The 16,780-nt window shown below is 36.3% G+C and overlaps 1 protein-coding gene and 1 long non-coding RNA gene across 3 annotated transcripts; both read right to left on the minus strand.

Moving 5' to 3' along the window:
- Positions 1–1,684: 1,684 nt before the first annotated feature.
- Positions 1,685–16,507, minus strand: LOC107766197 (UPF0613 protein PB24D3.06c). Of its 2 annotated transcripts, none has more exons than XM_016584943.2 (9): positions 16,156–16,507; positions 7,065–7,141; positions 6,197–6,302; positions 4,364–4,456; positions 4,172–4,237; positions 3,358–3,503; positions 2,587–2,695; positions 2,273–2,337; positions 1,685–2,166 (listed from the first exon to the last, which is right to left on the minus strand). In XM_016584943.2, the coding sequence occupies exons 1-9, from the start codon at positions 16,366–16,368 to the stop codon at positions 2,019–2,021; spliced, it is 1,023 nt and encodes a 340-aa protein (XP_016440429.2). In that variant the 5' UTR covers positions 16,369–16,507; the 3' UTR covers positions 1,685–2,018. The 2 variants fall into 2 exon arrangements, with proteins under 2 accessions (XP_016440429.2, XP_016440430.2); XM_016584944.2 differs by lacking the exon at positions 16,156–16,507 and adding an exon at positions 7,833–8,006.
- Positions 11,309–12,935, minus strand: LOC142169133 (uncharacterized). The gene is made up of 2 exons (XR_012698874.1): positions 12,610–12,935; positions 11,309–12,144 (listed from the first exon to the last, which is right to left on the minus strand). It is a non-coding gene; the product is annotated as an uncharacterized LOC142169133 (long non-coding RNA).
- Positions 16,508–16,780: the final 273 nt, after the last annotated feature.

A 16,780-nucleotide genomic window follows, 5' to 3' on the forward strand; every position in this document is an offset into this window, starting at 1 on the left:
TTTTTAAAAAATTTAGTTAACGATAGGGGTAGATGTGGCCCGATAGTACAAATGAGGATAGATATAAACAATATACTAAAGTAAATGAATATATTTGACCCTTTTGATTATAATAATCATTGCAAGTAAATTACATTATATTATGTCAAAAGCTAGAAGAAAACCATCATGTATGAAAAAGCAAGGGAGCCTTTTCAGAGAGTGAAAATCATTTTGGGAAATAAATAAATAAATCAAAATCCCAATTATTTTATCTTATGTTTGATTAAAAATTGTGATTTCGATACAAGAACTCTTGGAAATAGTTATACCACAATATTGATATAGTTTTATACCACACTTAATATGGAATAACAATCCCACTGTTAGCTAATTCAGGGATAAAACAACCACATGACAATGATGTGAAATACCAAAATTCTTCTCCAAAATGTCAATCTCCAAAATTCTTCTCTCCAAAGCTTTTCTCTCTGAGAAAAGACAAGTGATAAGCATTCTTCAACATCCAACCTGAGGTTGTGGGTTTCATCAAGGGAGTAAAATGGTAAAATTTTTATGTGGCACCCAGTTTTGTCCCACCCAATGAATTTGTACCTACTTTTAAAAAAAAAATTTAACTGATATTCAATTTTTAGATAACTTCAGATACATACACTTTTCTCTTCTTTATTGTTGTTTTCTTCTTCTTTGTGCTTTGAGTTTCTTCTTCTTTCTTAGTTTCAAAATGAGTTTGTTAAACTTGTTGTTTTGACAATTTGATGACTAGGATTTTTTCTTTACGATATTTGGAAGTTATGTTTCAAATTTGAGCTCTTTTGGAGCAGATTTGAGCATTGAGTCGTGTATTGGGTTGTTAAAATTCGAAGAACAAGTTTATGCTTCAGAATTTAAGATTCGAAATCTGAAGTTGCATTCAATAGATTGAACCACTAAAGATTCGAATTTCTGAAGTTGCATTTGAACGATAAAAGAACTTCTGATTTGATTTCTGAAGTTGCATTGAAGAGATTGAACTATTTCAGATTCGAATTTCTGAAGTTGCATTTGAAAGATAGAAGAACTTCATATCTAATTTCTGAAGTAGCATTGAAGAGATTGAACTACTTCAGATCCGAACGAGTACACTTTACAAAATTTTGTGCAATATGCGGATAACTTCAATGGTGACCCCAAAAGTGGGTATATGATAATACCCACCAAAATGTGGGGAACTACTAGGGAGGGGTTAAGAAGCTCTTCTTTTATTTTACTCTAAGGTCAAAGTTAAATATAAAATAAAAATTTATCCAAGCTTATCTAGTGTAAAGAACCTAATACATATTTTATATTGTACAATGTACACCATATATTCAAGTTTTACTCCGATAAACAACATCTACCAAAAAAAAAAACGTTCACTAAATAATCCTATTTTATTATTTAATTATCGTAGTATAATCCTCGCATTGTCGAAGGCATATCGGAAACAACCTCTCTATCTTCTCAAGGTAGGGGTAAAGTCTGCGTGCTCACTACCCTCCCCAAATCCTACTTGGATTTGTTGGTATTGTTGTTGTAATCCTAGTATAACTAGTTCATAAGCCAAACGATCCCTTAAAAACTATCCCTTTACACGGAAGGTATCCAAGCTAGAAACTAGACACAACAAATAGTAAACTACCAATCAAATGTACATGTCAAATAATTAAAGTACAATTGTGCTCTCTTTCCAGAATAAATATACAAGACAGAACAACCTTTTACCATGAAATATTCAAATCTAAGAATCCAGCATTATCTCCAATAGAAGGATAAATATTCAATCTCCATTGCTAATTTCCAATCTTGCGAAAAATCAATTCCAAAATTCATGACAAAGAATGGAAAAAAATGATACGTTCTTCTAGACTACCATTCACTAGGTAAAGACAATATTATACTTTTCCTCATTCTGAAGTGTACATGTAACTGGTAGGATACATAGAAATAAAGAATGTAAAGGCAAAATATAATTCATTGAAGTTGCAGGATCAACCCGTTTAGTTCCATGGATCATCCCACCCGCTCGGACCTTCTCGCTTGACGAAGCTCATTATGGCTTCAACAGCTTCAGCAACTCTGTTAGATAGAGAATGGTTCCCATGTTCAATTTCAACTTTTTCAGCACCACCCATTGCTCTACACAATCTGCACCAAGTTCAAAATGCATAGGCAACTATGGTCAAGTAACCGTGAGGACAAATGTATAAGAACAAGAACACACAAAAAGGTCTGCAAAAGGTTTTGTGCTTGCCTATCAACCAACGCTTTCTTATCAACATAATCTGGAACGTACTCGTCACCCATGGAAAATATAACCTGCAGAGAATAGGTGAGAATCAGAACCTGCCATTTTGTCCTTGTAAACAGATTAAAACTTCTAGGCCTATGTGGAAAATGTCAAAAGGGACATTTTATCCAGGAAATTCACCATGTCTGTTTCTTTCTTTTGCCATGTAACACGCTTAAAAAGTAACAAAAATTGCTCGGACCTAAACTAAAGTCTTTCTACAGAGTAAACTAAAAGGAAAATTAGCTTTTGAAAATTGAAGGGACTTTGTTCTCAACCTGACAAGGAGTGTTAGACATGTGCCCAAGTCTTTGCTTCAGCTGGTCATCACTAAAGTCAGAACTGAACAAGTCGTCCTCGCCATTGTATGCGCAAAGTGAGTGATATCTGTCAAAAACATCATTATTAGGAAGGCAACCATGTGTAGAAAAGAGTAAGCAAAGACTTGAGATTCCAAACAAGAAATCCAACTTCTTGTTCAGACCTCTATCATATCTATGATGGCCTTCTTTTCTGATATCGTATATGCCAGAGAATCCACTTATGCCTCAGTGGAAGAACTCCGCTAAAAGTTTCTGAAGGACCTCTTCATTGTGAGGCATTTTCCACGTCATCCTCAATATCTTGCCTTATTATAAAATTCCAGTTGAACGAATAGAAGGGAAAGGTGTCTTTATTGCAATTAATTCACGGTTTTTATTTGATAATTATTGTTCATTATCATAACTTCGTAATTGTAATAAACTAACTTGGAGCGTGCTTTTTAATGCATATAATTGACCTTTTTTTTTCTTTTTTTCTTTTTTTCTTTTCAACTATGCTGTGACTATGCTTTTCCTGAGCCTAAGGTCTATCGGAAACCAACTCTCTACCTCCACAAGGTAGGGATAAGGTCTCCGTACATACTACCCTCCCCCGTGGGATTACACTGGATTTTTCGTAGTTGTTGTAGTTGACCTCCTTTGAATTAAGATTCAGTAGAAACCATGATCATGAAGTGGTAGAGTGCAGTATACGGGAAAGTAACTGGACTACACCATCGTCCTTACCTAAAGGCAGTAATTGGGGCATCTGGATTTGCCTCCCTTGGCATTAACTCTGATTCACGGCCTTCACTTATCATGTTTGAGGCCAAATCAATCATAGAAGCAGTATCAGGAAGAGTGGCTTTGTATTCTCGATCGCTAACTGGAGCCTGAAAAGCCAAAAGAACATTATGGTTGATGCTGAAAGCAGCACAATACCCAGATTACATAAAGTTGGCCGCATAATAGTAGCTATGAGAACACAGATACTATTCCAAACGCTGTCTCCATATTCACCACGCTTAAGACTGATCTCTCAAGATAAGATTACACTGCCAGCTTGATTCTCTCTCAGAAGAAAAGCACCTGAACTCTCATAATTGAATGTCAGTTAAACGCCAGTAACTGACCGCAACAATTATATTTTCCTCCTTCCCGTCTCACCATTATATTTTCATCACCCCCCCCCCCCCCCCACGCACACACACAACAGAAACTGCAAAACTCAAACAGCATATGACTTTGAAGACCGCCTTAACTCCATTCGAACTAAATGTAGGTCATTCACCAGTAACTGCAAGAGTCACATATCAGGTATGAAGTAATAAAGATATCTAAGAGGCAAAATCTTGTCCGTTTTACAAATTTCTCCTCACTAAAGAAAGACGGAGATTTGGATAAACCATTAGAGCTCAAAGGACCATATCCATTGCATGTGCTATCATGAGCATTGAGGTACAGTAAGTTAGCACATTCAGCTAAAATGGTAGGAAGCATGTACTGAACTTATTTGTATCAAAAGAGGCAACTTAAACTACAATTTTTAAGCAGGTATTACCTGCAATATGGCTGCACGTACTGCTCTGGAGCATGCAGCATTTGTGCGCATGTAATACACTATATCCTGTATACAAATGGAGAAAGTCAGTTTCCTCTATCCTCATGTTTCGTGCATAATGATATTACATGCTTTTTTTACTGGAGTAGCATCAAATGTTCGATTTGTCCATTCAATGAAATAAATACCTACCTGACAGCCAGTGCTGTGCCCAAGTAGTACCACACCTTCAGAATCTTCCTTGTTTATCAAGTAACTTATCAACCGATCAAGCTCCGTTGCGTCCTTTAGAAATTCACGGAGGTAGAAGGAAGTTAAGCTCACAAACACAAGCAAAAAGAGGAATAGCTCTAAACAAGCAGATCCAAAGGTTTATGCTCCCAAAACAGGAAACATTATTGAGTGTGGTAAATATATAAACGCAATATTTTGAATGCACAAGTGTTAGGACGTCAAACATAGACATAAGAACATGCTCTTTTGAAAACCAAAATGAAGACTAAAATAGGAAAATAATCATTAATACAAAAGCAGATCTGGGACACGACAATTTCACAAGAAATGAGGCTTGACATTTGTGTAAAACATATAGGGGCATGCAAGGTTTAACGTTTTATAGGTATATATATGACACCATAAATTGGTACAAAATCATTATTTTTTATGACGATGGTGTTCGGGCCAGCTTGTACAACTCGACTATTCCACCAGGTACCTGCTACCTCCCACCAGCACAGGTACTAGGTAACTCCGCTTACCGAGGTTTAGGAAGATAGAAAGAAATCACCTAGTGATTTTTGCCTCCGATGGGATTTGAACCTGAAACCTCGTGGTTCTCTTCCCACTTCATTGACCAATAGGCCACAACCTTGGGTGCTTGGTATAGAATCATATGTAAGCCTTGTGCTGTTGTAGATCATTCTTCCTTCTTTCCTTTTTTTTTTTTTTTGGTGGTGGGGAATGGGATAGAGGTTTGTTCTCATACCATTTATCCCAACCTTGTGTTCCCCCTCTTCCAAGAGGGCCTAATTTATAATTTATGATCTATTGTTCAAAAAATTGCCACTGACCAACATGCTGAATTTAATCATTTGAAGGAGAATAACATCTTTTGGTCAAGTTCCATGCACTTCTGAATGAGAGTATATAGAAGAACTGGCAGCAACCTTTCCAGTTATATGACAAGTATAGGAAAGTGAGGGTGATAGCCATGTTAAAGCACTAATTTAGATGAAGATGGAGCTGTATGGGGGTTTAAACAATCCAACAGGAATATCCAATTAGTGTTCCTCAAACCTTAACAACTACAAACACCATTCCAACATTTTCAATTCATTAAAAACTTCAGCGAGTAAAGATCCCAAAGCAACTGCCTTAAAATCATTTGAAGCAAATCTTAGCTTAAGTTCCATGTCCGAGAGATATAGGAGTTATTATGTGATCTATTCCTTTTTCTCAAACACAATTTCTCTTTGATTTCCAGCCTTGCAAACAGAGTAAATTGTCTCTAGTCCAGCTCCTTCTATATCCTTTTGACCTTAAAACTGTGTCAAGCCCTTACCCATCATAAATCCTTTATGATTAAGGAACTTCAAACAAGTTTCGGTATCAAAACTTCTGAAAAACAAACCACGAGCAAATTTGCACTGAATTATGATGTCTTCCGGCTGTACAAGACATCCTTGAAATTGCACAAACTTAAGTTTTTCTGGAACAGGATTGCACAATTTAAGCTTTTCCTTCTTTAAAAGTCTTTATTGTTTTCAGGGGAAGGCATATATAAGAACATGTTTCTATGGACCTGCGTAAATGCAAGATGCTTTGTTCACCGGGCTGCCCTTTATTTTTCTTCTTTCTATGGCCTAAATGAGTTGAGAGAGATTGTAACATTTACCTTTCACAGTACATGATCAATGATGGAATAACCTAATAAGCATGTCAAGAATCTACATATCAGATCTAGTACTCTACATATCAATGAGAACAGTTTGAATATACGTGGAAAGAGGAGGAAGAAATTTTTACTTGTCTCAAGCTTGACGTTCCATATCCACTATAAGATGATGAAAGTAGAAACTGAACCAATGACCATTTTTCTTTATCCAAAGCAATAGCCAGAGGCTCCAAGTAACTGCAATAATGGAGATCATCAATTTTAATAACCACAAAAGACAAAAGAAGTAGGAAGGGCTATCAAGAGTATATTTGATGATTTTGCTGCTTGACGTGGGAGAGCTTTGTGGATTTAACGTCATTAACTTTCATTCTCTTTATTTTTGGTTCCTTTATCTTCTTTTTTGTGTGCGCGTTCAGCCTTGTAGAAAGGACTCCAACTCTTGTTCGAACCAATATAAGCATACAGATAAAATAATTTGTTATGTGTATTGCAGAACGGTCACTATTAACTATAACTCAGAAACCTCCCCCCCCCCCCCCCAAAAAAAAAAAAAAAAAAAAAAGAAGACAAAGGCAGAACCACATTAGAAAAGGAAAAGTCAAAAGGACCAAGGGCAAGTAGCAGCAGATTTAAATACAGTTTTGGGGAATAGGTTGCAGAAAAAGAATTTCAAGGTAATTATCTTTAACTTTAGAATGTTATCGCTGAGGACCTCAGTCCAATAAATTCATGATTATGGAAAATGCAAAATCTTCGATAAGACATTTGAATTGAGCCAAGTCAAATAAGGGACAGTTCGAAAAGAAAATCATTTTTTCTTTCTTTGATAAGCCAGTTCGAAAAGAAAGATCTTCAATATATTTTGAACACCCTTAATCCAGACCATGAACAAAAAAGTGAAAAAAGAAAACAAAACATGGAGAAGGGAATGAGAAAAGAGGAAGAGAGGGTAGATGGGTGAGAGGGATGTTTAAACCAATATAACAAGATACTTACTCAGTAGCTAAAAATCCATCCGTTAGTCCACCTATGAAAATGACCTGTTGTTTATAATCACCCGTTTTAAAAGCAACCTGCAAGAAATTGAAGGCATCATGTTAGAGAATTGAGTACATAAGAGTAAATGGCATTGGAAGTCCTTGAAGTTTTTGATTCTATAATTACTTGCTTAAATTGAAAATTTTTCCCTCTGTTCCCTACACATTGTCTTTTAGCAAGCTGCCAAGCTTTAGGTGGAGAAGGGGAATGATCAGAATGTTTCTCCACTGTGCATTCTTCAATTTGACAGGCAATAGAAGGACAGAAACCTCTAACTTATTGAGAAAAGGGATTCGAGGAGAAAAATAGCAACATAAGGCAGTTTGGTTCTGTATTTTGTGTTTGATTGTTTTAGGTTTAATTCTTGATTGGTCATAATCTTCCCTCGAGTTATGATCTGTGTCCCTATATAAAAAACATGTTCCAGTCAAGATAATGTTTGATGGAAATAACACTCCACTGGCTAGAAGGACCAGTTATGAGCACAAATAAATGTTGAAGGATTAACGTGAGCAAATCCAGACTGCTTTAGAGACAGTGATTGAAAAAGCGAGAGCTTCGTCGCGACCCATCACTTTTCTGACCCTGAAGCGAATCGATTTACAAAAGCGAGCGCTTCAATACGAAGCGAAGCGAAAAAAGCGATCACTTCATTTAAATGGGTCAATTTTAAATTTAAAAAAAAGATTGGGTCTTTTTTTTATTATACAAAACATAGACCCCAACCAAAAGCGAAGACATTTCTTCTTCTTCTTCCATCGAGCATCGACTGCTGCTGCTGCTGCTAGGGTTTGCTGCTCCAGCCTCCAGGTCATTTTTCTTCCTTCTTCTTTTCTTCTCTCTTCTTCCCGTCGAGGCGTCGACTGCTGCTCACTGCTTGGGCAGGCAGCAGTCTTTTTTTTCTTATTATTTAGCCTTTATTTATTAATTTTTGTGTGTATTTCAGTTTCTAAACTTAATTATTACGTTTTGAAACTGATTTCAGTATATTAAACTTAATTATTATATTGTTTTCAGTTTTTTTCCTTTTTCTTTGAAATGTTACTGATTTGAGTTATTAAATTTAATAAGGTGTTGCTGATTCCAGTTATAATATATATGTTATATTTCATTATGTTTGATTTTCTTATATCTTAATAGGGATTTAAAATGTCTCAAAGTTTGAAAGAGAAAGACCCAGCTTGGTGATAAAGTTAATGAGAAGAATAGTACAAATGTTATATGCAAGTTTTGTAACAAGATTACCACGGGGAGAATTTATCGCTTTAAATTCCATCTTATTGGTGGCGATAGTGTTACACCCCATGTTTTCGTACATGAAAGTATGCCATAAGTGAATTGATGAAAGCTCGGGAATGAGATGTTACATCCCGCATTTTCGGACGTTAAGGTTTCGTCGTAAAGTTAATCGACGCAAGCTCGGGAATGAGATTATTTTGAGGTTACAAGTATTATAATATTTCAAACAAGGCATAAGTAAATTCGTAAAGGTGAGAGGGTAAGCAAATCGAAGAAAATAAATTTCGTCGAAGTTTGACATTTTGGGATAAAATATGGCCCGAGCTAAAATACCCGGTATTTATGGACTAGTACCATACAAAGTACCACATGGCCATGATAGTGAGGTGTATAAGGTATGCTAAAAATGAGCAATATTTTAAGTAATTTGGGATAATTCTTAATCATGTGGATAATTGGTTAATTATTGATTAGTGGGAGATTAACTAGTTAATTAAGGATTAGTGAGTAATTAATTAAGACTTTGGGGATAAGGCTTAAGGGTCCTAAACGTGGCAGCCACCCCCTTAACAATAATATGACTCTTAAAAAGGTCTTGCAAGATGTCAAAATTTTGAAGATGTGGTTAATCACCACTTGAAGTGGGCCCACATTCCATTCAAGCTCACTTTAAGATTTGAGACCATTTGGCTTCATTTTAGTCTCTTAAAAATTCCAGGAGATGCAAACTAATTGTTCTTTCCATAAGGAACTTGCAGTAGACCATAATTGAAAAAAATCATAGTACTTTCATACCCCAGTACCAAATTACCACGGTGGAGCAATTAGTAGGCGTTGGATTTATGTTACTATTGTGAAATTTTGCAATATTAAGGGAGTACGGTGTAATCTTTCTCAAGAGAATCGACTCAGGAATGTTAAGGCTATCCCTTATTTCTTTTGGCATGATCCATACGACACAAATGAAACGAGAAAATGCACAATTTCCATACATGACTCTATTCATAAAAATATTAGAGATGCTTATGTTCTTGATTCCCCACGTGTCATATTATTTTATCATCTGTTCATGGGTCTCAGAAAATACGTAAGTTGATAAAGTTTATTTCATGATATTAATCAAAGGCAAAATGGTCTTATAACACTCCGAAAGATTTTATTGACGTACTTCTCGTGCATTGCATTCATTTACATTGACCCATGACCAGATGGCGTTATATACGCGTATATATGTATATTATATGTATATGGGATATGGGAAAAGGTTACACGTTATATACGCACCACCACCTGATCAGCTGGTATACGTTGATGATTTTGCCCACAATGGCCAAGATGATATGATGGGATGCCCTCAGAGGCCTGATGATGTTATGAAACATGTACCTATGCATGACATGACATTCATACGCATATGCATGACACTAAGTATTTCATGATTTACCGAGTTATCCAGACTTACAGGTTGAGTCATTTACTCTATATTTCTTCCATGTCTGTTATGTACTTATTAATGTGCCTTACATACTCGGTACATTATTTGTACTGACGTCCCTTTTGCCTGGGAACGCTGCGTTTCATGCTCGCAGGTCCCGATAGACAGGTCGAGAGTCCTCCAAGTAGGCTATCAGCTCAGCGAAAAATGTTGGTGCGCTCCATTTGCTCCGGAGTTACTTATTTGGTCAGTATAATTAGGACATGTATTGATTGGTATGGCGGGGCTCAGTCCCGACCTTTATGATACTTATGTACTCTTAGAGGCTTGTAGACAGATGTCATGTATACGAATACTTGTATGGCCTTGTCGGTCTATGTTTAGAGTTTATAAATGATCATGTTGGCCTATTAGGCCAGTATGTCACGTGTATATGATGATGTAATAAGAAAGATACGTTACGTTGGTACTTGGTTGAGTAAGGTACCGGGTGCCCATCGGTTTGGGTCGTGACAGATAGAAATGTCACAAGTTGTCCGAAATGCCCGCCGAAGGTGAGGGAGGAAATAAAGAATTTTGATGAGAAGAAAGAGCTAAAACATCAAATGAGTCATTAACTATTTGTGACCAATCTTGATGATGATATGGAAGAAGGTGACGCTGCTAATTTGTCACTTCCAACAAAACGGGAAAGAGATGCAATCTCTTCAAGCAATGGATCAATGGGTACGAGTAGGACTAAAAGTCCTATAGATTGTTATTTCCCAAAGAAGCCAGAAGCAAAGAGCGGTGGAAAAGATTTGCAAGAAATTGCCAAGGACATTTTAAGGGATCGTGCAATTAAAGCTTTTGCACGATGGGTCTATAATGCAGGGCTACCATTCAATTGTGTCAACTATACTGGCACTTTTGGAGACTTTATTGAGGCCGTTGGTCAATATGAACCTGGAATGAAGCCCCTCACTTATCATGAAATCATAGGTCCTTATCTAAATAAGGAAGAAAATGAGACCAATAAAATTATGGAGAAACATAAAGTTGTATGGAACAAGTATGGATGCTCCATTATGATGGATAAGTGGACGACAGGAACTGGAAAAATGATTATTAATGTGTCGGTAAATTCTCCCAAGGGAAGTTTGTTTCTTGAGTCTATTGATGCTAGCGACGCGTCCACTGACCACAATAAAATGTTCACCTTGTTTCAGAACATCATTGAAAAGATTGATCCAAGCAATGTTGTTCAAGTGGTCACTGATAATGCGAGTAAAAATATTAAAGCGGGTGGTATGGAAACTGGGCAAAGAAAGCAGGAGGGAAAGAAGCTGCACGCAAGATGTCTTCACAAAGAAAATACGCTCCTTGCACCATACCACCCGCTTTAATATTTTCACTCGCATTATCAGTGACCACTTGAACAACATGGCTTGTGCCAATCTTTTCAATGATGTTCTGAAACAAGGCAAACATTTTGATGTGGTCAGTGGACGCGTCGCTAGCATCAATAGACTCAAGAAACAAACTTCCCTTGGGAAAATTTACCAACACATTAATAATCATTTTTCCAGTTCTTGCCGTCCACTTATCCATCATAATGGAGCATCCATACTTATTCCATACAACTTTATGTTCCTCTACAATTTTATTGGTCTCCTTTTCTTCCTTATTTAGATAAGGACCTACGATTTCATGATAAGTGGGGGGCTTCATTCCAGGTCCATATTGACCAACGACCTCAATAAAGTCTCCAAAAGTGTCAGTATAGTTGACACAATTGAAGGGGAGCCCTGCATCATAGACCCATCGTGCAAAAGCTTTAACTACGTGATCCCTTAAAATGTTCTTGGCAATTTTTGTAAGTCTTTTCCACCGCTCTTTGCTTCTGGCTTCTTTGGGAAATAACAATCTATAGGACCTTTAGTCCTACTCATACCCGTCAATCCATGGCTTAAAGAGATTGCATCTATTCGCCGTTTTGTTTGAAGTGACAAATTAACAGCTTCACCTTCTTTCCATATCATCATCATCATCATCAAGATTGGTCACAAATGGTTGATGACTCGTTTGATATTTTAGTTCTTTTACCCTCCCCAGATCCCACGTGTGGGATTGCACTGGGTTTGTTGTTGTTGTTGTTGTTCTCAACAAAATTCTTTATTTCCTCCCTCACCTCCGGCGGGCATTTCGGACAACTTTTGACGTTTTTATCGCCACCAATAAGATGGAATTTAAAGCGATAAATTTCCCCCTTGTAATCTTGTTGCAGAACTTGCATATAACATTTGTATTATTCTTCTCATTAACTTTATCGCCATATCGCCAAGCCGGGTCTTTCTCTTTCGAACTTTAGAACATTTTTAATCCCTATTAAGATATAAGAAAAACAAACATAATGAACAAACTGAAAATATATATATAAGAACAAACTGAATATATATATATATATATATATATATATATATATATATATAAAACTGAAATCAGCAACACCTTAATTAAATTAAATTTAATAACTGAAATCAGTAACATTTCAAAGAAAAAGAAAAAAACTGAAAATAATAAAATAATAATTAAGTTTAATATACTAAAATCAGCAAAGCAACAACATTTCAAAATATAATAATTAAGTTTATAAACTGAAATACACACAAATTAATAAATAAAGGCTATATAAGAAGAATAAAAGGAAAGAAAGGAAAAAAAGACTGTTGCTTGCTCTAGCAGTGAGCAGCAGTCGACGCCTCGACCGGAAGAAGAAGAAAGAAGAGAGAAAAAAAGGAGAAGAAGAAGAAAGAAGAAAGAAGAAAAAAAAGAAGGAAGAAAAATTACATGGAGGCTGGAGCAGCGAACCCTAGCAGCAGCAGTCGATACTCGATGGAAGAAGAAGCAGAAATGTCTTCACTTTGGGTTGGAGTCTATGTTTTGTATAATAAAAAAAGACCCAATCTTTTTTTAAAAAGCAATTGACCCATTTGAATAAACCGATCGCTTTTTTCGCTTCGCTTTTCTACGTCGCTTCTTGCTTCAAGTATTGAAGCGCTCGCTTTTGTAAATCGATTCGCTTCAGGGTCAGAAAAGCAATGGGTCGTCGCCTCGCGCCGCCTCTCGCTTAAAGCGACGAAGCGCTCGCTTTTTCAAACACTGAGTAGAACCAGTTCAACAACCAATATTGACAATAACAAGATAGAAATTTATGACCTGATTGTAAGAACCTTTCTCTATGCATGGATGTGCAAGCAAAAAGGTAAATAGCAAAAAACCCATCATCTGTAGAAGTAACTCAAGATGTCTTCACAAAGCAAATACAGTCATGAAGAGACACTCGTGCACAAATGTCAGATTTAGACACTTAGCTCAATTGTCGAATGATCATGAAGAGACACTCGTGCACAAATGTCAGATTTAGACACTTCTTAGCTCAATTGTCGAATGATGTTCAAGTAAACAACTTCTGTTATTAAATTTTCAGCTTAACACACTGTTCGTTCACTTTTCTTTATGGGCCCACAATTAACATGCAATGTTTCTGGTCTTTATGCCCGTGGGTATCATCTGTTTTGATCGAATGGGTCTCACTAGTTTGACTACTAAAAAGCGCATCGGAAGATAAGAATTTTCTTTTCGTTTCTTCTCCTTGTTCACATCTGATGTAGGACACATTCAGTCTCTATCCTACAAGGATACTCTTCTTCAAACTGGAGTTATACTTTTCTCCTAATAATACGCCTCACTTGGAGATCATCAAACTCCCCCCGACAACACTCCCCTCACTCTCTCTCTCTCTCCCTTTCTCTCTTTGCAACACATTGCAATTCTTTTTTTTGTTATATGTCATTGCAACTCTACCACTTGTTGGCCCGAAGTTTTTGTTTCTAAACGGCAACTACCATTAACATATCCACAAGATGTTGTAGAAATATGAATGCGAAGATGGATGTGCAGCCATAAAACATTAAACAAAAGAATAAATAATCACATAACGAATACAAGTAGCACATGTAAAGGATAAAATGAGAGAAGGTTGTCCGAGATAGTTAGGCCATGTCATAGGTAGAATACCAAATACACCGGTCCATGACCATGATTGTAAAACCATGATGATTATTGTGTTAAAGGGGGTCAATGTAGACCTAAAATCGTGTGGAGAGAAGTTGTCTCGAAATCTATGGAGTTACCGATGAATAAAACACAACTAATGCACAAGATAAATTTGCAGCCACTACCAACTAGTTGGAATTAAGGCTTAATCAATTGGTATACTTCCATTCGATATGATGTTTTCCAAGATTCTTCTAGTTTATTTAGAGATTTACATACCAGTATAAAACATCGAGAGTTCCTAGCATAAGAGAACCTAATTTGTCATTACACTAAATAACGGTGGTGTTCAGGCCAACTCGTGTACTCCATACCTACTACTTCACACAGGAGATGCATCTGGTAGCTCTGTCCATCAAAGTTTAGACATATGAGAAGAAATCACCTAAATTTTTTTGCTCTATTAGAATTTAAACTGTAGTCTCTCATGGTCCATTCTAGCTTTATTGACCATTAGGTCAAGCCTTTGGCAGTAGGAACCTAAGGCTTTATTGAGTGTGGGGATGAAATGGATTCAGATGGAGCAAAATGGATATTGAGAATGCATATTGTATCATCTTGTGTTTAGTATTACAAAAAGACATCGCTCTGACGCTTAAAACGATGAAGCAATGCGAAGCTAGGAGTTATCGCTTCACGGATGAAGCAATGCGCTCTAGAGAAGTGTGCGCTTCAAACGATGATGCGCAAAATGGTCCCAACGAGAAGAGTTTGGTTCTTTAAGTTGCAAAACCGAGGAGTTGGATTTATATCGGCATTACTAAATGTTGGATAGTGAAATTAGTTATTGTAATTACAATTTGCATATTGTAGTACAAAATTCTTATATGTTTGATAATTTTTTATTTTCGGTAAATTGTGCGCTTCGTTGCATAGAAATTTGCTCTTCACTTCTTACTTTTCACTTCAAGCTTTGTGAACCTTGTCGCTTTTTTGTACTTTTCGCCTTTAAAAAACACTGGGTGTTAATGTATAACTTCCATCTTGCCCTTTATGGTTCTAGCTATTATATCTTTCGGCCAAATGGGTATCCGATGTTTTCCCATTAAAAGGCACCTCGGTATATAAGGATTTTTAATTTCTTGTAAACTCAATGATGAACTCCTCGTACAATCTAATATATGACATGCTATGTCTGCCCCCAAAAGGGGCTCGCACTTGTGGTCAACACCCTCAGATTTACCAATGGATTGTATCTCATTTAATCAACAAAATGATAGATGAATCTGCAAAAGAGAGGCAAATTTTGTGGATTCTCCCAACATCATATGCTCATAGCATTGACCCGCTACCAAGTTTAACGTTTGGTCAATAGAATCGAAAAATGGCACATTTCACTGAATCTGAAAGGTATGGTATGAACTATGAAGTACTGCATTAGGAATTACAATAGTCTAACTACTTCCCCATAACCCTCCCTAACCTCCCCAAAACTCAAAAGCTGAATCTTTTCCATGGAACTGGAAACTCCCAGATCCAATGCAGTTAACTACTATCTGAAATTTTTTCCCAATATAATTCAAAATGTTGCGAACCTCTAGAGTCAGAGAATCACAAATTCTTAAGTACTGGTATGAACTCGTCCAAACGGAACTAAACAGAATTGATGATTCATACAGCCGACCCCAACTAGTTTGGAATTGAGGCATAGTTTGTTGCAATGAACAGTAGCTAAAGCACAATTTCCCACACACCACAATCCTTAGCACACACAAAGCTCAGATTCTTAACTCACAACGTGTAATGATATTGTTAACCAACTCAACATAAGTAACTTCCCTGCAAACAAGAATATATGTTGTTTCATTAATCTTTGAATGCCAAGTCTAACTCTCCACCCATTCCCCAAGAAATGTTTTTTTTATAAGGTCCTCCATGCCTATATAGTTGTCAGAATCATTAATCCAACTAAAAGAACCAAAGGTTAGTTAATTAACACTAATCAACTTAGGGTTAATTACCAATCTACCTTCTTGATATGCTAATGAACTAAGGTCAAGAACTCCAAAAAGCAAATTGATTTGCTTAGTTGAACTTCCACAACAAATTAGAGCACCTAGAAACTCAGTATACCTAAATTTGCTTAGAACCATACTTCATGAGTAATTTTCCATTAAATACAGTAAGCTAAAGCAAAATCTTTCCCATACATGATATACCATAATGCTTAACAAACCCAAAAAACAAAAATCATTGTTTTTTTCAATTAATAGCAACCAATTAGCAAAGTCCAAATTTCACAAGAAAATAGAGAACTTTGAAAACTCAAACACAGACCTGAATTGCCTTAGGACCATACTTAAACATTACACCGCGGAACTGCTTTTTCCCAGTAATAGGACCAGCACCGGAGACACTGTCAGCACCGCCGGCTGCGGCGGCCGGATTTTTATTAGACATCTTGACACTAGCGGAACGGCCACGAACTATGCCGGAAAACCAAGAAGACGATGAAGAAGATGAAAAAGAAGCAGAAGTTGACAGATCCATTGATTAAGCAAAAGGGTCTGGTTTCAACAAAAATAATTTCATTTTTAGATGTTTGGATTTGGTAAAAAAGTCTCCATTGATCGAAGGTTTTAAGATGATATAAGAACAGGCAGAACTGACACTACTGAGATAGTTTTGAAATTATTAATTAAAAATGGAAAAATGTTTAATTATTAGTACATGCTTTATTAAGCAAAAATGAAAAAATGTGTAAGGCCTTTCCATTTATTTACTGTATTTTATAATATTAATATTATTTCTGTAATTTCTGTTATTGTTACGAATTTATTGTCTCTATCACTTCATGATTTTCTGTTATTGTTACGGATCTATTATCTCTATCAATTCAGGGTTTCAGGGTTTCTGTTGTTGTTACGAATCTATTGTTTCTATCCTTTCAGGATAAGAGTAA

The sequence above is a fragment of the Nicotiana tabacum genome, chromosome 14 (genome assembly GCF_000715075.1).
Source record: "Nicotiana tabacum cultivar K326 chromosome 14, ASM71507v2, whole genome shotgun sequence".
Classification (NCBI taxonomy): domain Eukaryota; kingdom Viridiplantae; phylum Streptophyta; class Magnoliopsida; order Solanales; family Solanaceae; genus Nicotiana; species Nicotiana tabacum.

What these genes read in the sequence shown, in the direction of transcription:
- LOC107766197 (XM_016584943.2), bottom strand. Translation starts at nt 16,368, where the DNA reads ATGGATCTGTCAACTTCTGCTTCTTTTTCATCTTCTTCATCGTCTTCT. An exon ending in GGCACAGCACTGGCTGTCAG is followed by an intron (nt 4,238 to 4,363) that starts GTAGGTATTTAT and finishes ATTTGTATACAG; the next exon opens with GATATAGTGTATTACATGCG. An exon ending in AAGAAAGCGTTGGTTGATAG is followed by an intron (nt 2,167 to 2,272) that starts GCAAGCACAAAA and finishes AACTTGGTGCAG; the next exon opens with ATTGTGTAGAGCAATGGGTG.